At 42.5% G+C, this 24,038-nt stretch overlaps 2 protein-coding genes and 1 long non-coding RNA gene across 3 annotated transcripts; 2 read left to right on the forward strand and 1 right to left on the reverse strand.

Moving 5' to 3' along the window:
* The first annotated feature begins 2,433 nt into the window (after window positions 1-2,433).
* Window positions 2,434-6,437, forward strand: foxf2b (forkhead box F2b). The gene is made up of 2 exons (XM_026147333.1): window positions 2,434-3,817; window positions 5,772-6,437. The coding sequence occupies exons 1-2, from the start codon at window positions 2,842-2,844 to the stop codon at window positions 5,942-5,944; spliced, it is 1,149 nt and encodes a 382-aa protein (XP_026003118.1). The 5' UTR covers window positions 2,434-2,841; the 3' UTR covers window positions 5,945-6,437.
* A 9,350-nt stretch (window positions 6,438-15,787) lies between these two features.
* LOC113009320 (uncharacterized) lies at window positions 15,788-17,278 on the reverse strand. The gene is made up of 2 exons (XR_003270156.1): window positions 17,140-17,278; window positions 15,788-16,067 (listed from the first exon to the last, which is right to left on the reverse strand). It is a non-coding gene; the product is annotated as an uncharacterized LOC113009320 (long non-coding RNA).
* A 615-nt stretch (window positions 17,279-17,893) lies between these two features.
* On the forward strand, window positions 17,894-20,532 carry LOC113009318 (forkhead box C1-A-like). The gene has a single exon (XM_026147545.1). The coding sequence runs from the start codon at window positions 18,207-18,209 to the stop codon at window positions 19,614-19,616; it is 1,410 nt and encodes a 469-aa protein (XP_026003330.1). The 5' UTR covers window positions 17,894-18,206; the 3' UTR covers window positions 19,617-20,532.
* The last annotated feature ends 3,506 nt before the right edge of the window (window positions 20,533-24,038 follow it).

The following is a 24,038-nucleotide window of genomic DNA, read 5'->3' on the forward strand; positions in this document are numbered from 1 at the left end:
GTGGGAGTGGGGGGAAGGGGGGGGGGGGGTGCCGCGGTGTTATGAAACAAAACTATAAGGCAGGCACAATGTTAGGAAGTCCAAACAGTCTGTCACTCGGGCAAACTGAACCGCGCCTGACCTCCTAGAGTCCCGGAGAGCCAGCTCCAAAGCTCCCGGCACCGCCACAGGAAACGCAGGCGGAGAGGCAGGAGAAAAGCCGAGCAGCCAAAAGAATATTAGATTACCTTTAAAAGAGAGAGAGAGAGAGAGAGACCTGAAATCTGTATTTGTTATTGTTTCACTTGATGAATATTGTTTACTTCAGGCCTGTTGCACAAACAAGGAGCATACAAAACAACCAAGACAGAGCTAACTGTTACACACGTGAACACTGCCTTTGCGTGACATTCGGAAATAAGCTTTCTTTTTAAAGTTGTTCGGTTATATTAGTTAACAAATAAAATCAGTAATGAAAGTACAAAATGTTCGTCCAAAATAATAAATTTTTCTAAATTGTGTTGAGAAGCAGGATAATTGATTTTATCCTTTAATAAAGAAAGAAAGAAAACAAAAAGAAAAAAGGAGGCCTGTAAGTTACCTGAGGTCAGAGCAGGCCCGTTTCTTAACCCTGTCTGATATTTTCTGTGGGATAATCATATATCTTCGTCCAAACATGCAAACAAACACACGGCCTTATTATGTCCGCAGTGACTTCATATCAGCCTCCAGTCGTGGCCGTGCTACAAAAACAGAAACACATCTCGTTTGTGCGCTGGCAGCTGATAGCTTTATATTCCAGAAGACCAAATTAGAAGCTCTATAAGATCAACGCGTAAAAAAGCAACCGGATCGCTGTCTTCAAAGCGCTCCCAGAACAAAGATTCCCTCTCCAAGCAAAAGCATCCTGATCTCGGCAGGGGTCATAAGTTTTGATGTCGCAGGAAATTTCTGGGGCCGTTTAGGTCCTCGAAACTGCAGTGGAAAACGATTTTATCCGCACATCCTTTGTTCTGCAAAGTGCAAAGGTTAGTGTGTCTGGTTATTGTTTGCTTATATCCTCCAGGCTATATCTAAACTTTAAAGGGCCCTTAGGCACACACGTGCACAGACACACTTGAGCGGGAAATTAAAAAGAGGCGAAAACATGGATATTTATAAGTTTGATTGCGTGGGGCTTTATTTTTCTCCCTTTGTGCGAGGTTCTGTGGAAATGAGGGGAGTAGTTGAAGTCGGCTGAAATTTACACTGAAATATTACAAATACGTGACTGAAAAAAATTAGAAAGGGGGGAGATTTACAATCATACAATTCAACCTAAAAGCTCCAGAAGTAAAACCTTTTTCTTTTTTTTTTGTTCTTCAAAGCCCAATATTCTCCGCTCTGTCGCAGCACGGATGTTGATATTACCTTTATGGGATATATAACTCCATCATGTTGGACAAATCTGTGTGTGATGTCTCCATAGGGGAGGAAACTGTCGACGCCCGCTCGCCTAATTTCGCTTTTCTCTGTCTAATGAACGTGGGGCCCATGGGACCGACTCTGGCCCGGGGCGGTAAGCTGACACTGGCGCGCTGTGTGTGGTATCCAGGGCCGGGCTTGATGGAAAAAGCCTGCTTCCACTCATGTCAAAGTCATTTACTCAGAGCAACCCCCCGCTTACACACACGCACGGTAAAGACCACCACCTCTCCATCTCTCACACTCCTCTCCCCAGCCCGGCACCGCGACAGTTTGTTTTTGTTATCCTCTGGACCAGTTTGGGAGGAAATTATGAGCGAAATAATACAAATAACGCAATGTGGCCTTTTTTTCTGTCGGTGTTTCACACTGATGTGCTTGGGTATTATCTGCCGGGGGACATCATGTAAGGGCCCGTGTGAATGTTTTGGGCATCGCGGTTTCAGATGCAAGCTGGACATTTTGCACATATTGCGGTGGTTTATTCTTGTCAGAGGAAATTTATGCTCTGTGGCACATTGGGACGAAATCACTGCTTCATATATGGAGGAGCAGAGGCGGGGGGATAGCTCGTTTTTAAACTTGTGCGGCTGGCGTGTGGCGTTGTTGATTGGAGTGTCTGGGGGAGGTTTGATAGATGGCTTAATTGCGTGTAGTCCGAACTTGGAGAGAGGTGGTGGGAGGGGAAGAAACAAGACGAAGGAGAGGAGAGAATGAGAGGCTTTAAGGCTGCTGCACGGTAAATGGACTTGGCATGGGGGCGGGTGAGGGGGGTGGTGTGTGTGTGTGGGGGGGGGGGGGGACTATTCGACACTGATTTCAGGGAGAATTGCAGGGGCAGAGTGCGGATGAGGAGAAAGGGTCGGGGGAAGAGGCGGGGGGCTCGAGCAGAGGGAAGAAAGATTTATGCAATGATAGGTGGTCGGACTTTGTTTGGCTGGACTGTTGCGCGCAATAAGTCCAAGGGTTTTCGTGTTTCCTGCACTTGAGGGATTATTATAGGCGGTCGATGGCCACCCGGCGCGTCACACAGCGCCACTTAGCGCTGCTGTGACACCCCGTGGAGTCCTTATGTCTAGCTACAACTCTGGACACTTAGTCTCCAGTGGATAACCGCCTCCCCCCACTCTCTCTTCCTCTTCCTCTCTGTCAGTGCGTACCAGCCGTGCGTTCTGCATGCGTCAAAGGAGCACCGTGCGTAACAGGAGAGTCGTGCGTAACTGGAGACAGATTTCACTCCATTTTGCGCTGGGATTCTGAGGACCACTGGCGGTGTAACGCTCACTTGCAAGGACACTGACCGCTGGGAGCCAGCACATTTCTCCCCCGAAACACCTCCAGGTCGTCTTTTCTCCCTCCCCTCTCTTCTCTCTACGCCAGTTGTACGTCAGAGCTGACATGACGACCGAGACCCCTCAGCAGCAGCTGGAACCTCCGCCTCCTCTGAGATCCAGCCCGGCGTCCGGCGTCCTGCATCCCGCTATGCTGAGCCCACAAGCCGCCACAGAAAGTTCTTCTAATGGCGTCAAGGGAAAGAAGACGAGCTCCGGTTTAAGGCGACCGGAAAAGCCGCCGTACTCCTACATCGCTCTCATCGTTATGGCAATACAGAGCTCGCCCACCAAGCGGCTGACACTCAGTGAAATCTATCAGTTTCTCCAGGCTCGCTTCCCATTCTTCAGGGGTTCGTACCAGGGCTGGAAGAACTCTGTCCGGCATAATCTATCGCTTAACGAGTGCTTCATCAAGCTGCCAAAAGGGCTGGGCAGGCCGGGGAAAGGCCACTACTGGACGATCGATCCAGGCAGTGAGTTCATGTTCGAGGAAGGCTCATTTCGGCGCAGACCCAGAGGCTTCAGAAGAAAATGTCAAGCTCTGAAGCCCATGTATCGGATGATGAATGGCATAGGCTTCGGCACCTCAATTCTTCCACAGAGTTTTGATTTCCAGGGTCCATCGGCCACCCTCGCTTGTCACAGTAACAGCTACAACTTGGACATGATGAGCAATTCAATGGCCGGGGGGTACGACGGGCTGAGCGGCGGGCACCACGTACCTCACATGTCCCCGAGTCCCGGCTCCACATACATGGCGAGTTGTCCTGTTCCTCCTAACGGGGAATATGGGCAGGATAGCAGCAGCAGTCCTGTACCGTCCTCTCCAGCCATGGCCAGCGCGCTGGACGGCCATTCCCCGTACGCCAGTACATCCGCACACTGGGCGTCCTCCGGCGGCTCCCCCTACATCAAACAACAGCCTCTAGCCTCCAGCAGCCCAGCATCCTCTGGTTTACACTCCGGCATGTCGCCTTACTCCCTGGAGCAGAGTTATCTTCACCAGAATGGCAGGGACAGCCACTCCACTGATATTTCAGGTACCACAGAATAACTCGAGGCTTACAGAGGGGTAGATGAATCCGGATTAAAATCTCTGGGATCCCCCCCCCCCTCCCCCCAAAAAACAATAATAATAATAACAATTTTCACTGCATCTAAGTTTTATCTGCATGATATAAGCACATTTAAAACGCAACACTCTAAATGAGTGGGTCTTTCTTCTGCAGAGGCCCGTGTTGATAACTGTAACGTGTAATTATGAAATTGTAGACTACACAGAAATTATATATATATATATATATATATATATATATATATATATATATATATATATATATATATATATATATATATATATATATATATATATAAAGATGATTGTCCTGTATTTAAAGATGAAAAAGATTCTTAGAGGGAAATTCATATCTGTGCAAAGCGATTAAAAACACACGCAGAGAGAATTTACCATTATTCTTTTTAATCTGTTTGCAGACTTTTTTTTCCCGCATCATTTGCCTCAAAATGTAACCCGAACACACTAGTTGCAAAATAAGAACAAATGTTTTCATTAATTTTGTTAAACAGCAAAGATGCATCGATTATTGGCTGAATCACAAAGCCAGACAGCGCTTTGTGGTATTTTAGTAAATATAGTGACATTTCTTGCTGTGTATGTAACTTCATTAACAATCAGAAAATGCGTCATTTCATCCACAGTTTGTATAATTTCCATAAAGTCACATGTTTATAACATGTCACGGGATATTTCGGCGAATTATTAGATTAAGAAAAACAACTATTTTGCGCTCTCAAGTCACCTCCCAGTTCAACCTCATTTACTTTAGCAGAACACAGCCAGGCTTTACGAAAATCTGGGGATCTAACCGAGGCGAGTAAAACCCATGCTGGAGCCCGAAAGGGGTCCCAGAGGTTAACCAAACAAAGACTGTGCAGGTCGGACCACACTGGCGGTGGATTTCAACCACGGCGTATCCACAAGAGACGGAAGGCCTTGTTAAACTTTACGCAGCGTTCTAATTGAGCCTGCTCGGAGGATAGACGTGCTGGACTGTACACAGCAGACTCGCTAACAGTACTGTCAGTCAAAGAGGCGTGTGTGTGTGTGTGTGTGTGTGTGTGTGTGTGTGTGTGTGTGTGTGTGTGTGTGTGTGTGTGTGTGTGTGTGTGTGTGTGTGTGTGTGTGTGTGTGTGTGTGCGCTGTCTATGAAAACGGGCGCAGGGCAGCGAGCTGTGGCCCGGAGGATAAAGCCTGCTGTCTTCCCCCCTGAAAAACACGATCACATCTGGAGTCCTTATGACCTTGACGGAGCCGCAGTCTCCACTTTTAGTTTTCTGTTTCTGGAAACAGAGCCTCGCTCACAGACACAGACGATGGCCACTGAATCTGCCTGAAATAACGCAGCATTTTCAAAAAATAATGATAAAATGTAACTGGGTAGAAAACTGAAAGCATCCATATAAGAAAGCTAAAGAAGCCAAAGAAACTGAAAAGAACGGATGTGTGGCTGCGCTGTGAGCCAACAGGGAGGCTTGCAAAAAGAAAAATATTATGATTAAAGAATTCGGTTTTTTTTTTACTTGTGTTAAGAAATATTAGATTTTTATGGCAACTGAAAATTTAAGCGTAAACACTTTATTTTTATAAATACAATAGAAGGACCGTTTACGCCATCAACAATTGTGCTGATTTTAAAGCCACACAAAAGTATCAACAGCACTGTTTAAAAGAGGAATGGCTCATGTTCTGCATTCAAAAGTTGTAATTTAAAAATGTAGAATCAAAGTAAATACTGATTTTAGATATATGACAAGAGCGTATGTTTTATTTCGATGAGATTAAATAAGACAGCAAGTTCAGCTGTTGTGTTTTTTTCTTTCTTTTAGAATATTTTAATGCCACCGTTAATTTCCTGACAGTGATCAGAAATGTGTTCCTTTATTTCAAAACCTTTCCTCTCTGCCTCTCCACAGTGGGGATTCCGCGCTATCAGAGCCATTCCTCGGTCTGCGACAGGAAAGATTTTGTGTTGAACTTTAACGGCATCTCCTCCTTCCACCCCTCGGCCGGCGGATCCTACTATCACCACCACCACCACCACCACCCCCAGAGCGTCTGTCAGGACATCAAACCCTGCGTGATGTGAGCTCTCCTGTCACTGCGGACTTCAAAACAAGAGAGGCATCACAGCCACATCTGAACAAACACGCAGATCTTTTTTTTTTTTTGGTCTATTTGTCTTTTTTGTAATTTTTGAAGGATTCGTGCTAGCATGGATGGTGGAGTCCGCACTCACATGTTTGCCTCCTATGCAGCCAAATATCTTTATTATTGTTAATTCTGCTGGACTTGAACTATGCATTGAAGAAAACATGAATGAAGAAACTCCAGAGGCCTTTAGAAGTACCACTTCGCCTATATGAACCCTGACAAGCTTTCTTCTTCAAGAGAAGTTTCAGAAACACGACTTTCGATGCGTTTGCTCTTGTAACACGTGCAAACCAATTATACTCCATGTAACTGTATCTTATTACACACACAACGCTTTAGGCTTTCATGAACTGCAACGAATCTTGCACTTATTGTATAATCCTTTTACCATTTTTTCTTTTTGTTTTGTCCTGTAAAATGTTTCAATAAAGCTGATATATATTTTAGGCTAAATTCCGTCAGTCTTTCCCTGCGCGTGTATCCATCACATTTTCGATTCACTTGAGTTCAAACGAGCTGATCTTGAGCTTGCATGGAGCAAAGACACATAGTCTAATTAAACAGAGCTGTATTTTAGGCCCTTTTAGAAAGTTCTTGGATTATTTGGTCAGCCTGACATGTGCTTGGCCAAATTTCTGATTCTTTACTTTTGCTTTTTATTTACTATAATTGTTAAACCTATTTAGATTACATCATAAAGTGTCACCTATGTGTTAAGCGCCAATACATAATAGCGCACGTGGTCTACAAATACGGACAAGGTAGATACTGCTGCACATTGAGTATTTTTGATAAATTAGGTCAATTTCATGGTAATATTTCTACTTTACCTTAAAGTTTGGATGCTTATTATTAAGCATCTATTCATTTGTTGCATAACTACTTTGGATCTCAGTGCATTTTCCTGCACTAACTGTCAGGCTATGAATTTCTGTTATTCTCTAAAATAGTTTCCAGCGAATATTCAGTAACATACAGTAAACAACCCTATAATGTTTGTTTAGAATCTTAGTTTAAAAAAAATCAATAATTGCCTTTATTTTAATGTTCTGCTTAAAGGTGTACACTTGAGAGAGGATCCGATTTTTTTCTGTTATTGTTGTTGTTTAGTAACCATTTTACTGGTTTCTGTTCGGTTATGTAGTCGTAATTACAGAGCTTTTACTTATTTGAAGTAAAGGGATTACAGTTATTTAAAATATATAATATAACATTTGGATCACAGATCTAAATCTTAAGTCAAGACATAAACAGAAAAATGTATAATTCATAACATTTAATGTAACGTATAACAGTCCTGTGAGCACCTTTTGTATTTTACTGGATTTTAAGCGCACTGCTTCAATATCAACATACTATAAATATTTCAAGAGGATGATATGAAGTTTATTTATATCCTGTTAAGTAGTTAAATTTAAAATAATACTTCTTATTTTACTAGTTGTTTTGTTTATAAAGTCACGGGTTTAAAGTAAACACAGCTTTTAAATAAATGCAGTAAAAATGAAAAATGTAGCGGCGCTCAGTATAAGAGAAAATCCAGGAAAGTAAAATGCCTTTAAAAGCACACGCGTGTGCATATATGTAGGCACTTGCTACCACCGTATATTATATTAAATTATAAGAGAAGCGGGATTCTTGTTAACGCTCTGAATGAAACAGATGTAACATGGAGGGAGGAACATTATTAGTCTAAGATCAGAGGGGGGAATGATCACTGCTTCAGACCAGTCTTGGTTTGAACGTTGCTTCATTTCACGTGTTTCACAGCCGTGTCTTGCCCGTGGAAGGCAGCTGAAAATCTTTTGCATCCTGAGGCTGCTCCTTTCCATGTGGTCATCCAGGGTTGCCAACATCTCAAGACGCCATATAAACAAATGAAACGACTGGGCCCGAGTCTGTGGAAATGCAACAAAGTGGTATTTTTAGAGTGCGGTAAACAGATCAGATTGACACAGAGCTGCCTCGTCACACAAACACAAAGCAGACTCGGGCTGCCGCACTTGTGCCCTTACTCTTCTTTCTCTGCATGGTTTTTGGTCACGAATCAAATGCAGCATCCTACAGATTACACATCTGTAGGAGCTCCTTATTAGGACCCCGGCATCACGTGACCTTTGATTGTCACGTGCAGTCACACCTTGTATCTTAATACAAGATATGAGAAAAGCTTTTTCCTCTCACGTCACCGTTTGTCATTTTAAACACATGACAGCACACTCTTTTCTTTCTCTTGGCCCTTAATGAAATAAAACCTGTTCTCACGTAACCTAAATGTAATTTATGCAGAGTAAAGAATCTGCTATCACACTGCAGAGAAAAATGAATGACCTGGCTGCAGTTGCACAACAAACCCTTTCACAATCTTCATCATTTCTGTGTAAGTGAGCGTGAGAGTCAGTGTGAGGAAAACACAATGGGAGAGTGGCCGACTGAGTCATCCTGGTCTTTCTGAAGTGGGCTCCTTCTTGGCAACACAGCAAAAGCAAACAAGCATCTGCAGCCACATATCAAAAAGAAGAATATCTCTGACTAGACAGAAAAGTCATTTTTTTAAAAATATATATATATATATATTGTCACACAAAAGTGGCAAAACTGACCCTGCAGCTGCTGGATTTTCCCAAACAGGATTTTTCCAGCGGCCTCTTATTTCAATATAGTGGTGAACAGTGCCATCTAGTGGTCACTGCCATAGAACAGAGACGTTTTTACAGAAACTCAGGTGACCAACTTTACACAATTCAGCCGCAACATTAAAAACAACTACCTCGACGTTGTGTAAACTACCTCCACGCACGTTGAATGTCTCTGATCGGGCTGGAGGTGCGCTGTGGTGTCAGGAACCATGTTTGGTGGTTGCTCCTTTGGGTCCTTTGGGACAGCAGAGTGGGACTTCCGTGGGAATGAACGTAGGATGCTTGTTCCTGCAACGGATTGATTGGAGTGGGGTTTGAGGGAGCTCAGTCAACATTTTGGTCTGTTTGTCATGTTCAGTGGAGGTCTTGGGCAGTTTTTGTGGTTTGGAATCGCATCTCCAAAGCAAGAACATTTCATTCTTAATCAGATGTGTATTTATATAAAAAGCAGCTTGCCTACCAGATCTAGGTGTTTGTTTGTTTTGTTTTGTGTTTTTTTTTTTAACTTACCAGTACTTGCATCAATTTACTGATCATTACTACATTTTTTGACAAAGCATCTCTTAAAGCATTTTAACATTATAGCCTTCAAAGTAGCAAGTAGCAAACAAGTCTAACTAACAACAATATTTCACGATTGCAAAAGGAACACGTTTTAATCAGAGTATAGCATTGAGTCAGTTAACTTTGCAGATTATTGATCTGGTCAGTGAAGTAAGAGAGAGTGTTAATCAGTTAATCTGCTGTTATGATGTTCATGAAATTCAACAAACAGGAATGAGGTTACCGGTGGAGACCAATGATATTATTCCCTCTTTATCTTTTCTAACTTTTTTTCCCCAGTAGTTTTGCATTTGGATAGGCTCAGTATCACTACTGGTAGCCTGAGACGATACCTGAACTTGCAGAGGTTGCACAGATAGTCCATCTCCTTCAGGATGGCACATCAATACCTGCCATTACCATAAGTTCTGCTGTGTTTCACAGCACAGTTTCAAGAGCATGGAGGAGATTCCAGGAGACACACAGTTACTCTAGGGAGCTGGACAGGGCGATAGAAGGTCCGCAATCCATCAGCCAGTATCTGCTCCTTTGTGGAAGGAGGAATGGAAAGTTCATAGCCACAGCCCTACAAAATAGCCTCCAGAACCAGAAGAATATGCAGCAGCATCTTGACTGCCATTAGGTATTGGTACACTGGTGTAGTGAGCCCTGGGTTCAGTGATTAGCCTCATGTGGTGAGGGTATGCAGGCAGTTCCTGGAAGATGAAGGTGAGGATACTACTGACTGGCACCCATGCTCACCTGACCTAAATCCAATAGAATCATCTGGCATCTCAGACTGTCCAGCTCAGAGATGCCCTGGTCCAGATCTGAGAGGAGATCTCCCAGGGCATCAACACATGCCCTGATTTTGTAAGGCACGCATACAAGGACATGGGGGCCGCGTACCATTTTGACTAGCTGCAATGAACTTTCTGCAAAACTGACTAACCTGCCGTGTCATTTTTTCACTTTGATTTTCAGTCCTCTGTAGGTCGGTCATTTCCATCAAGATCTGATGTGATTTCAAAGTGTTCCTTTCAGTTTTTGAGCAGTATATTTAACTGTTTTGTGTAACTTTTCCCTGGACTAGTCGCCCACTGAGGTGTGCAGAGATCTTGAACTAGATGATTGTAGGTTTAGCAATGTTCTAAAACTAGTGTAAATTCAAAGCACAGCAGCAGACACGTGCTATTTTCTTCATAACACATTGTATTATCTGTGCTCTGAGTTTTATGGAGGTGTTAATTGCAGATAAGGATTTGTTAAAGTAAAACAAGATACATATACTTGAAGACAACAAGTCAAAGCAGTTTGAATGAAATTCCACTATCAACTGCACATGATGAAAACATATGCAGTTTCACAAATATTTAGTTGCTACAACTACAGTGCTTGGCCTGAAAGGGACACTTACTGACAGGTTTGGGAAACCAAAGAGCAGGGGTGTTAAACATAAGTCCCGGGGGCCAGAATCAGCCTGAAAAGCACTACAATCTTGGGCCTGCTGGACGGTTTTGAAAATGTGAAGGGGGGCATACATTTTAGACTTGACTGCATTTTCACAAGTGTTACAGCTTTTCCTACTGATAAAGACCTCCTGCATGATCATTCATACTATACCAAAGTAAATAGGTAATAGATGGACATTGAGGACAAATCTCTAATTTTTGCAGTGGGTTTACCATAAAACAACATTCTCTCAGTTAACAAAAAGCATTTATTTTATGATTGCAGGGCATTCTGTGCAATGAGCTAACAGAACAGATTTATTTCGTAAAGTTTTAGACCAAAGCAACATTTTTTTCATGTAGAAAAAATGAGATGTATTGCTGAAATTACACTTCTTTTTTATATTAAAATATCTCAATGTCATCAGAAGGGGAAGTTTCTTAAGAACAAAGTGGGATGTATATGGCTCACAGTGTAAAAAGAGTTTGGCATCCCTAACCGAGAGAATCAGAAACCAATATCTGAGCAAACTAAAATACCAAAATTAAAGAAGAAATCCAGAACTGACCGATCTATTTGGTCTAGTAATGCTGCTAACAGTTCCCTGACTGTTCTTTTAGCACCACAGTGAGATTGGCATTTTTGCTTGAAATGAAAGTTCCAACTTTGAAGGGACCGCCATTAAATTAGATGCAGATCTTTATTCTCTACAGGTAAACAGACCCCACCAAACTAAATGTGTGTTGTGTGGGATATGATACCAGTGTGGATATAGCTAACGTTTAAGAAAGCACAGGCACACAGAAACTGCACAGATCATATCTGATCATATCTGTTATTTAAGGATCAACGATCTTTTAATGGCTTCTGATGCAGGAAATGGTTCTGTATTCATTTTACTTGACCTCAGTGTAACCTTTGATAATGCTTACCATAATATTTTACTGAAAAGGCTTACATCTTTGGCTCGTATCATTGGCTCTACATTGGACTGCTTTGCCTTATGTTTATCTGACAGGACTTTTTCTCTTAGGGAGAGCAAGTTCTTTTCTGCCACTGCTTCTCTAACCCGTGGGGCTCCGCAAGGCTCAATCCCGGGTCCATTATTTATTTATTTATTCTATATTCTTTCCTTGGCTGGTATCACTTAATCTTTTATAAAATTTCACAAGTAGTAGTGTATATTTCACAAAGTGGATAGTTGTGTTCTCTTAATGTTGATAAGCTACTACTCTTTTCTGTCTTCTGTTTTCTCTCAGTTGTTAGTTACAGCAGATGTCTGCCCCTCCCTGAACCTGGTTCTGCTGGAAGCCTCTTCCTTGCTCATCATAGGGGTATTCTGACCATTGAGGCTTTCTCTCTAATAATGTAGGGTCTTCATTTTAAAGGATTAAGCATCTTGGCTGTGGCTCACGAAGCAGAGCAGACCATCTAGTAATAGGAATGGTTGCTGGTTCAATCCCTGGCTGCGCCAGTCTATGTGCCAAAGTGTCTTAGGGCAAGATACTGAACGCTGAAATGCCCCCAAAGGGCTTCATTTAAATGTGAATGTCAGCCAAAAGGAACTAGAAAAAAGTGCCCATGTGAATGGGTTAACAAGGCTTTGAATGCTCAGGCAGAGAAGAAAATGTGCTCTATGAGGAATGGTCTATTTATTTTGGGTAACCATTGTTAATAACAATAGCACTGAATTTAATTACATTGATTAGTGTACACTGTCACCAGTAGTTTAGTGGTGTCTGACTGACTGGCATACTTTTCCAACACTTTTAAATATCTCACAAGAAAAAAACATCATAACAGAGACTGTGGTGTAATAGATACTGTGGTTATCATCCTCATAGGCAGCTTTCAGTCAAGCATAACCGGACCATGTGGCAACATGTCTGTAGGCTGGGCTAGGCTCGTACTTTGGAAGTGGGCGTAAAGCTGTGTGTGTGTGTATTTGTTTCAATGTTACCACAGGTGTTGCTCTTCTCTTTTGCTTCACTTCAAGAACTCCTAGAACAGAAATGGGCTTCAGCCAGGAACACTGCTCCCATACAGGACACAGGCTGTTTTTGCTCCCTATGTCATCAGCTTCTGAGGTCAGAGCTTGGACACCATGCTGCTGCCACCAGTTACGCACCTTAAAACAGGACATCTCTTCTTGCCGCTGGTTATGCAGAGGTCAATCAGTTCTACAGAGCCTACAAACATATCTGACTAGTTTAAAAAACACCCTGCAGGTGCAGACTTCTTGGCATCATAGAAACATTTTTGTTCTGTGGCTCTTATCTGACAGGCAGGTTAAACTACTTTGCTGCTAACCTTTCTAAAGCAGAAACTCTTGTGCTGATGTTGGGTGTGGGCAGCAAGACTGGCGGCCTGCTGAAGTAGACGTACGTGAAGTTAATGAGGAGTTGGGTGCACTGGAGGGCTTTTAATGAATCTCACCAAGCAGATGGGAAAGATCTGGTAAGAGGGGGCATAGAATAGCTTTGACTCTAAGGTCTTGAATTGACCGGATCAGCTGCCATTAGATCGGTAATGGTTAAAGGACTATACTGCACGCAGTGTGAAGAGAGGCGCATTTACACTCACTAACCAGACATGTTTCTTTCTTTAAAGAAAAACGAATGGGAGTTCGTTGTTGGTTTTCAATGCACCACTAGGGGGGCAGTGTTTAGCAGCAACGTGTTTTATTTCTGCTTAGTTTAAACAGATTTTATTGGTTTGAGTAATTATCAGCGTTGTAGTTATTTACCTACTAAGATAAATAACACATCGCTATGGTAACCAATAGGGGTGATTTTGTAGATACTTCTTGTTTAAAAATAGCAGCATAATTAAAGCAGCCACTGGCATTTTTTCCTCATGCTAGAAAATTTGGGTACAAAATCCCAGTAAAACTGATAGTCAAAGACAGATAATTATTCAGCTGTTTTCTGTTTGTAGTTAAAACTGGTTAGATCGTTTACTCTGCTCACTTTCTCTCTTAGTCCAGATCTCATTTGAAATGGATTGCATACTCTGAGTCACTTAATCAGAAACAGCTCACTGCTTGTTGATATGATTCTTATTAAAGCCTTTATTTGGGATTCCAGAGAGCTCTTTCTGTCGGCTGATCTTAAATGTCCAGTTTAGGGTTAAACAGGAGGGGGGGAGAGACCAAATGTGGCCTTGAAAACAGCTTTACCCTCTCTAAACCAATCACGGCTGATGCATCAAAGACAGAATCGAAAGGAAAATGAATCTTTTGCACATGGATGACTGGCAGCTATTTATTTAATGTGCTTTCTCGATGGATGACTGAGGTTTGGAAACTCATCTGTATCTAATGAGCCATTTTACAGGAACAATGGTGATGACATTAAAGTGCCTACAAAATTTTTTTTACAGTCAATCCCGTGTGAGGGAGTCTTCTTAAACATAATATCGTAAACTATTGTGAGGTTCAGGACTAATATACATAAAGCTTATCATTGGGTAAGCAACCCATTTTTTTTATTGTAAATTCTCATGTTGCGCTGCTTATGATGTACATGCATCAATTTGCCAGTAGGTGGAACCAGTATACCATTTAAACCCAAAGACAGAACGTCCCAAAGCGTCCACTTTTTGCTTTTTGACCCATAGTGTATAATTGTGTTATTATTTTTGACTGGTTGTGTGACTGACCTGAAGACACTGTGTGGGTTTGGAGCGTAGATCAGACTGTTTGGATGGGATTCTGCCAAATGTGTCAGAGGTTTTTGTGAGTGGGTAAAAAGGATTTTGTGTTAATATTTTTAGAAAAGTATTTACGGTTTCAAGAAACGTGTCTAAGCAATATTGGAAAACTGTCATTTAAGCTGTTTTTGTTGCCCGTTTCCACAATACAGGGATCCGTAGTGGGCATGAAGGTAGTGAGAGAATCTGTTAACACGACTGTACAAAAACAAAAAGACGGGTGGCAGATGATCAGGTTATTACATGCGCATTACTGACGCAATATCAGCATTTCACTTTTAAACGTGATGGTTATAATACACTGGGATCAGTAGTGGGGAAGATCAGGCAGTCAGACAATGAAAGCCAGAAATAAGCCCGGTGTTCCCCGGTCTTCTCTCAATGCATTATTGTAGGGTCTACCTTACAATATAAAGCGCCTTGAGGCGACTGTTGTTGTGATTTGGCGCTATATAAATAAAACTGATTTGAATTGAATATTAGTTTTAAATATAGTTAATATTATATCGCCATATTTGGATTCCTTATACTTATTATAGACTGCAACACATGTTCAACTGCATTTCTGAGATAAAACTAAATGTTTCAGCAGTTCTTATGAAACAAATTACTCATCAGATTTTTACTTGATCATCGTGACCAAAAACTTAAAAGGATATGTAATATTCTCATGTTGTGTATTTAAAAACTATTAAACAAACAAACACATAAATAGCAATCACACTACTGGTCAGACTTGTTACTTTGCTTATTAAAGTCTTTTGTTGTTGTTGTTGTTGTTGTTGTTGTTGTTGAAAACATCACATCACAAATATCACTTTAGCATTACTGACACAATAACATCAGCATTTCGCTTTTAAACATGATACTTGAAATAAATACAAGTCTGGTGTGACAGTCCCGCTTCAGCAATATATCGTTTCATTTGCAGACATTTTAAATAAATCAGGGTATCCGTAATTTATAGCGCAGCACCTCAGCTATAACTTATATTTCTAATATTTCTGATGCTTTTAAATAGCATACAGTAGCTGTTCTGTGCATCTACAGTTTGTAGCATTTAACAGCAATTACAAAATTCTACTTTTAATTTCCCACAGCCGTGTTTTAGTGTTCTTGTTTACACACCGTTCCCCGCCTCTGCTCATAGAGGAGTTAACCTTGTCGTCGGATACATTTATGTGTTACACCTGTGAACAGCTGCTGTGTTATAGTTTATTATGCGGCTTACCAGAGAGAAATGACCGGAACTCAAATTATAATGTAGTTAGGTTTAAATGCCTAACATTACTTAATACAACTGCTGATGGGAAAACGCCTGCATTTTGCACGTTTATGTACTGACCAGTCGGGGGAGCTGTTCTCTTTCACATTAGGAGAAGAACCGCGTCCGACTTGATACCAGCACTGATCTCTGCTGAAGAACTCAGTAAATGTCTCGTTAAACCATTTTTATATAGATTGTTTAAAACCTATTGCAGGTCATTATAAGAACCTTTGAATTTGGTGTGTGTTTTTTCACAGAAGGGAGTATTATCATTATTTTTATCATCATTATTATTACAGGGTGTGGTTGTATTTCATTGAGATGTCAGCAGTGACGGATAGAGGGGTGTGCTTTGGATGTGGCGGAGCCAGCTGACGTGTTTGCCGGTCAGCCAGAAACACACAGTGCGTGGTCCTCACAGGTGACAGCGTTTGTCTCCTCTGGCCCTGTAAACACATGCAAATAGCAGAACAAAGAGCTGAATAATCACACATACACGTGACAAATTAACAGATTTTATAGCGAATCAAAAACTAGTTTCTCCTCTTTTCTCTTGTGCTGCAGGAAAGATGAAATTGTGAAAACTGTCTCTGAGAATTTTTAAGTCTCGGCAGTTTTCAAAAGGGAGCTCAGCATAAACATGTCGACATGGGCCTGTTTGTTACACGAGGCCTGTTTATTTTATTAATCCCTGCGCTTTTGTCGGGAGACTTCAGACTTTTGTCAGTCGGAAGTTGGTGTGAAGATGTTTGCTCAGGGGTAAACTGAGAGCGTCACTGGTCTTAGCGCAGTTAGTTCACAGAGACGTGAATGATTTCTTTTTTGTTTGTTTTGCATTTTGCAGTGTTTTCAAGAGATGAGTCTCTGTGCTCTTCAAGGCCAAACATAGAAGCGTTATCAAATATTGAGATTAACTTTTATGTCATCGGGACATAAAAACCGCATATATACAATCACTGTTTATGTTTAATAAAAAGAAAAACTGACTGAGAATTTGCTGACTTTGCCTCCAAATAAGGTTTTTCAAACACTTGTTTCTACTTGGATCACCAAAAGGTTTTCGTTTAGGATTCTTTGAGTTTCGTGTCTCCTTCATACGAGCATCGTTTAAGAAAATAAATAAATATTTCAGATAAAGCCACGCGGTGCTCCATGCAGGCCTGCTTTGTTTAGTATTATTTTTTATATAAATAAGTTCTTAAGTAAAAATAAACCTTTTTTCATTTACTAACATCGGCAAAAGCTTGATTTATAACAGAAAATATGACAGACTTCTCTGTGAAAATTATTATCTACAATACTGAACTTTAAAAACATGAGAGAAATATGAGTCTTGTCTGAAATAGAGCAGTATGGCGGGGAAGTTCGTCTTTCAGCAACAAAACAAACCACATAGTTTAGTTTTTTAAAATCTGATCTTCAATCAAGTTCTTAGTTTGTATGATAAGATTAATAATTTAGATTATTTGAAAAAATATTTAAATAAGGAAATGTAAATTTCTAAAGCCTTTAAATTACTTTGAATTCGGCTAACACCTCTCACACAGAAATCACCGAGAACTTCCATGGCTCTGTTAACACTCCGTCTAGTGCGAGTGACATTTGGAGGTCTTCATCTTTCAAAAACGTCTCAGCAGCCGCTCGCGCCCTGGGGAACTTCTCCACACCCAGCTGGGCCAAATGAGCTTCATTTAGCCTTTAATTAGTTTGTGCACACCGCCCACCGGCGCTGTCGGGGAGGAGCGGGGAGGCATCCACGCTCTTTCATGTCCGCTTGTTTATTCAGAGGCTCAGGCTCATCTGATATCTCACAAAACTGACAGGTCTCAGATCACCGTGCATCGCTGAAGGGATTTAACTGCAGTTTTAATTGTGCACGTTCGCGTTTTTTTACATTTTGGAAATTGATATCAGGCTCGTGTCTGCTATGAGAGAAATTCCTTAAGAATTTGTGGTAACCAAAAAAAAACCCAAGAAAAAAACAAAACCTTATTCCGATCAATTATACACAATAAATCCACTTTCTCCATTTTCACCGTGAAGTTATTTTACGAGTCTCAAAATGAAGAGTTAATAGAAAATAATAAATAACTCACAATTTGGGCCATTAAATGAATCTTTTGGCACTTTGGGCACACCCTGAAAAGCATTTTAATAATTCCGTGATCTGAACTGAGAAGTCAGGGAAAGAAGTGCGGGGGAGGAGGAGAAGGAGGGGTGGAGGAAAAAGTGGGGGTAGTAACTTTTATCACCGTGCAGCGTTTCCACAGGTTCATTTCGCCGTCCCATTGGATAATGGAGCACACATTCGGATTCGGGGTGGAGCAGTCCGAGCAGCCAAAAGGGAGGAAAAAAATGTGAAGGGTAAAAAAAAAGTTCCTCGTTGCAACTCCTCCAGCCCTCTTAGTTTCCAAATGTTCACTGTAGCAGTGCGTGCTCTCTTCGGTTCACCCTGGCGAGCTGCGGCTTAGAAAAAGGAACTTCTACAGTGAACAGAGAGCTGCGAGAGAGATCGGAGCCCAAGCTGAAGTTGTGACAGTTTGTGGAGGGAGAGCGCTTTGGGGAGGTTTTACGCATTGCGCAGGATGCAGGCGCGCTATTCCGTCTCCAGTCCCAATTCTTTGGGAGTCGTGCCCTACATCAGCAGCGATCAGAGCTACTACCGGGCCGGCGGGGGATACACGGGAATGCCTGCGGCTATGAGCATGTACTCGCACGCAGCCCACGAGCAGTACCCGGCCAGCATGGCCCGGCCGTACGGACCGTACACTCCTCAGCACCAGCCGAAGGACATGGTGAAACCCCCTTACAGCTACATCGCCCTCATCACCATGGCGATTCAGAACTCGCCAGAAAAGAAGATCACCCTGAACGGGATTTATCAATTTATCATGGAGAGGTTCCCCTTCTACCGGGACAACAAGCAGGGCTGGCAGAACAGCATACGGCACAACCTGTCCCTCAACGAGTGCTTTGTTAAAGTGCCCCGGGACGACAAGAAGCCCGGTAAGGGCAGCTACTGGACTTTGGACCCCGACTCCTACAACATGTTTGAGAACGGCAGCTTTCTACGGCGCCGGAAGAGGTTCAAAAAGAAGGACGTGCAGAGGGACAAGGACGAGCGGGACAGGCAAAGCAAAGATCCCTCTGTCCGCACGGCGGGCCGGGAGCCCGAGCCGTCCATGCAGGGCTCCCAGCCGGTGCGGATCCAGGATATAAAGACTGAGAATGGGAACTCCACGCCGCCTCAGGCCGCATCCCCGACCCTGGGCGCCGTGCCCAAAATCGAGAGTCCAGATAGCAGAAGCAGCCTGTCAACGGGCAGCCCGCACAGCGTCCCCTCCACCCGGTCACTCAGCATCGAAGGAACCGAGCACCATCACCACGGCCAGGCCCCTGCGCAGGGCTTCAGCGTGGATAACATCATGACCTCCATGCGGGGGTCTCCGCAGGCCGAGCTCTCCCCACCTCACATCGCCTCCTCTCGGACAGGTATCGCCCCTTCACTGCCGCTCAGCTACTCGCCGAACCAGACGTCCGCTTACAGCTCAACGACCTGCAACCAGAACGCCATTTCCACGGGCTCCAACGCCACTTATCACTGCAACATGCAAGCCATGAGTCTATACGCAGGGGATAGATCCTCCAGCGGCCACCTGGCCCCTTCCACCACAGTGGACGAGGCTCTGCCCGATTATTGCATCACCACGACCACCGCGTCCTCACTTGGGCACGGAAACCTGAGTCAGGCGGGCCAGGACGGTCACCACGCACACCAGGGTCGGCTCGCATCTTGGTATGGGGACCTGAGTCACTTGAGCCCGGGTTACCCGGCGCAGCAGCAGAACTTCCACTCGGTGCGGGAGATGTTCGAGTCCCAGCGGATCGGGCTGAACGGCTCTCCATTGAACGGGAATAATAGCTGTCAGATGGCCTTCCCGTCCGGACAGTCCATCTATCGCACCTCAGGAGCTTTTGTTTATGAAAAGTTCTGAAAGCCAAGCGCATCTTTTAAATTAATAACTCTAATATATAATTTCTCTCTATATTTTTTTGTACTTTTGGTCTTTCATTCACACTCCGAATGGACAAGCGATTCAGAGAGATTTTTTGTCTTTTGTATTTTTTGTGCAGAGCTGTGTAACACCAAAACACGTAAGTTTCCTTCCCTCTCACTTCGAGAATAGTTTCTAAAGATGGCTCAAACCCGGCTGTTACGACTAGACTGTAAATTATAGCCTAATATAGTAATTTATTTTTTAGGAAAAGGGAGTGGTTGGACATTGAGGACCAAACACTTTTTCCCCCTCCGCAGTTTTCTTATTGCTGCATTTTAATTGTCCCAGTTCTTGTATAGAAATAGAGGGACTGTGTAGCCTATACTGACTTATTCTATTCATTTTGTGTTATTTGTTTAAAAAATACTTTGAAGGCATTACATTTTGTTTTGTTTAATAAAGTGCCGTTTATTTGAATTTGAGTGATTTATTAGTAACGCTAGAGCCAAAGTAAGGGGACATTTCTTGAATTCAGAAATAGCTGCACGGTAGTTAAATATATTTCAATTCAAAATGTATTATAAAGCGCTAAATTCACCTAAACGTTCTGATTTTTTAAAGAGAGAAGGAGAAAGAAATAAACAAAATAAAAGCCCGTTTATGCGTATTAAAGTATTTAAGTGAATACATAAATTTTCCAACTTGATGGAAAAGCTTTTATAAGTCGGTTGACTTCAGACTGTGGCCCATGCACAGGCGAGCCGAGTTTACCTTTCAAAGTGAAAGCAGCTTAGCAGATGCCATTTTCTTTTTTTAATGCGAGGCTCCAGCCTCACCTGCGCGCTGTATATGTTCAATCCTGGAGTGTAAACGCCGGCGGTAAATAAATGCACGTGTGGCAGCAGCTCACCAACGCGGTCTGAACTCACTGAAGGCCTTGTCAGCAAAACAAATCAGTCATTGCAAAGTGAGCAGGCTTCCGTCTGACTGCTGTTTGGGAATGATGATGGGAGCTTTTTGGATGCAGTTGTTTTTGGATTTGTCTTCAGAGTTAATTTTGCTGCTGGAGGAGACCCCCGCGTGGGGTGGGGGTGGTGGGGGGTCCTTGTCGATGCACCAGGATGACGGCCTGATGGGTACGATCTGTGACAGAGGGATGTACTGCAGCCAGCTTTGCTTTATTTTTAAATGTTTGTTTGTTTCCTGGAGGCTCGAGATTTACCGCAGCTCTGGCTGATTGAAATATTACTGCTGTGTCACGTGTTTACTCCAGTAATTCCCCGATGACTTGGGGACCCCCCCTCCTTAAAGAAAAGCAACAAAAAAACAAGGTTGCTATTAAAACTTTACAGCGGCCTTTTTAAAATGTCATTCTTATGCGCGTAGGCAGTTTTACACGGAGACACGCATGCTCAGTGTTAATTAGATATGGTCCCTGAAGTTTCTTTAAAAAAAAATCTGACTTTAGAAGAAAAAAAAAATATATATACATATATCTAAAGTTAGAAAAGAATAATCAGGAAAAATATCAGTTACATGTAACTTCATGGCGGGAACCCCTTAATCATGCAAAACAATTATATTATTATTCATTATTATTATAATAATCTTATTAGCGAGTACATATACTCCACACAATAATAATAATAATAATAATAATAATAATAATAATAATAATAATAATAAAAAAATTATTATTATTTTAATGGCGGCTTCTAACCTCTGCAATCATCGAGCTGCAGGGCATTAAAGCTGAAAACAAAACAGAGCAGTGTGTGTGTGCGTGTGTGTGTGTTTTAAGTGGCTGGTAGTTGAAGCTTAAACGTGACTGTTAGTTTTCGGCCCGTGTGGATTGGTTTTTAATGAGTCAGTAAAAGTAAAAAAAGAAAGAAAGAAAGAAATCCAGCACGCAAACGCTCCCCAGGGCCAGCAGTCAGATGAGTCAAGCTCATTAAAGCTAACATAAACAATGTGCCGTTTCTCCTCTGCTACAAACCACGCAGGTGAGGTTAAGACTGCGGTTCAAATGCAATCTGCACTACATACAAATCAAATAAATAAATGTGGAAATAACCACCAGTTGCACGCAGAGCGCAGGCTAATACGAGAAACGCGTTATTCCCTCCAAACAAACGCCTTTGTGATTGATCAGCACTCAAGAGTCAAGAAGGAAAAGCCAGTCACGATGGCGAGTCGTTTTTCATTGCAAGTACAAGACAGGAGGAGGTGATGGAGGTCAGTGGAGAGGATGTCAACAATGCACTTTAGGGAAGGACGGTGAGCAGCTTGCGTTAAAGCCCGTCCCTGCTTTATCCAAAGCAGCTTCACATGCAGTGCACATCGCAGGCTGGCTGTGGCAGCTTCACGGCCTGCAGTGTATCAAACAATAACAAACAGTCAAACTAAAGGGAGTCCCGGAAGAGAAGGGGAGCTTCAGGCGCGCACTGAAGTGCTCACAGAAGCCCCAGTTAAGGAATTATTGTTTAATGCCGCATTCGGGATACTTTAATGTTCACATTAGTATGACTGTAGCCTCGAGGGATCACACGAGCGTAGGTGTAGTTTACGGCCCCGGCTGTCTGCAGATGTTCTACATGGGGAATTCATCCCAGTGTCTGATTAGCGTTGAAGGCCAGATCTTTGCACAAGTGCCGTAGTCACGAGTGGCAAAGCAACCCGATAGCCCACAGCATGCGCTCTAAAGGTTTGGCAGGTATCAGAGCGCTTATGGGGAAACATATGAAGCTCCTGGAAACATGTGGGCGCCCCACACATTTGAAGGGGGCTTTTTATTAAAAATAATAAGGAGGCTCTGTTTTTTACTGACTGCTTAAAAAGCTTTCTGTTTCACACAGAAAAAACAAAATAGAATAAAATCTCTACAGAGTTTAACGCATTTTCGCGGGTGTTATGCATTTTGTTCTAGTTTGAATTTTTATTTCTGAAGGTTGAGCCTGAAATTAAACAGGAACAATTTCCACACTGACACTCGCTGCGGGTTTTGCGTCCAATCTACTAACCAGATTCTCCCATACAGACCTTTTGTATCCACAGCTTAATTTTTTTGTTATTGTTTTTATTTATTTTTTTAATACTTCAAATTTGCATGTTATATGCATACAAGTTCTGGCAACTGCGGCCATCTCACAGTTACCGACTAAACTGTAAGCCCGTACCCCCCTCACACACTCCTCACCTCTCCTGTGAGAGGCACACACACACACACACACACACACACACACACACACACACACACACACACACACACACACACACACACACACACACAGAGGAGTTCGCGGGAGCAGAGCTAAATCCCATCGCGCAGGAGCAGTGATTGAAATCGCGTCTGTATTTCCTGCACGAATCTGGCCTCCTGCGTTTTTTCCTCGATGTATTATTTTTCTTAAAAGAAGAATAAAGAAGAAAAGCCCATCGTGTCCTAATGACTTTACATATCAAACCAATTAAAGGAGTGAGGATTCACCATTTAGCCTAAAGTGGGCTGAAATCGAGGCTTCAGTGTAAACGGTTTATTTTGCGTCTTGTTTTGTGCCTGCGTGGATTTTTGGTGAAGGCTCTAGTCACGTAGTTTTCCAGTTTCTCACTATGAATTTTCAGAGTTTCTAAAATTCCAGCATTTGTTTTATTTATTTATTTTTTATGTGTATTTACACTGTTTTTAACGCTTTTTAAAATCGTAATATTTTAAGGTGTCTGCACTGTAGACCAGCAGTAATAATAAAGAATGGGATATCTTTTATGTCCTTGATATCTCAGTAACACGACAAGCAGGTGACCTCCACTGTCCCGGGATAGTGCTCCGATTCGTGTTAATTTAATTGAACTTGATATTCAGTGAGGCCCTGTGTAGGGCTGGCGACCTGTCCGTACCTCTCATATGTTAGCTGGGATAGGCTCACTCCATAAGAGGTTTAAAAAAAATGGATGGACGGATGATATTCAGGGGCGAGATCAGTATTTTCTCTTCCTAATAACAAATGATAGAGGACACTGGTCGGATCCTTTTCTCCGTCTTCCACTCTGTGGCCGTCTGTCCAAATGTGCTCAGTAAAGCTGGAGCTTTGAAAGAAAGGAGCAGCTTCTCCCTCCTGCAGCTTTCACTTTAGGGATCACCTCCCCCTACAATATCTCTCGTGCGTTTGATTTGACAAAAAATTATTATATTCGCGTTTTTCAGGGATTCTGAAAATCGTGACTTTAGAGCCGTTTAATCTCCTTAAAAACGTTTATTTAGCTGCACAAGTCTGCTCCCCTCCTCCTTCCGAGACTCCTTCTCGGTTCAAATCTCAGTCATCTTTTCTTTGTTTGTGCGCCAGCAGCAGAGCCGATCACAAAACGTGCCTAAATGTTATTAAAGGGGAATACTTGGTGCACCTGTGTGAGGCCGCGGGCTCA

This window comes from Astatotilapia calliptera, chromosome 17, assembly GCF_900246225.1.
Source record: "Astatotilapia calliptera chromosome 17, fAstCal1.2, whole genome shotgun sequence".
Classification (NCBI taxonomy): domain Eukaryota; kingdom Metazoa; phylum Chordata; class Actinopteri; order Cichliformes; family Cichlidae; genus Astatotilapia; species Astatotilapia calliptera.

Coding starts and splice junctions, on each gene's coding strand:
- foxf2b (XM_026147333.1), top strand. CDS start 2,842: ATGACGACCGAGACCCCTCAGCAGCAGCTGGAACCTCCGCCTCCTCTG. Junction 3,818..5,771: donor CCACTCCACTGATATTTCAG/GTACCACAGAAT, acceptor GCCTCTCCACAG/TGGGGATTCCGCGCTATCAG.
- LOC113009318 (XM_026147545.1), top strand. CDS start 18,207: ATGCAGGCGCGCTATTCCGTCTCCAGTCCCAATTCTTTGGGAGTCGTG.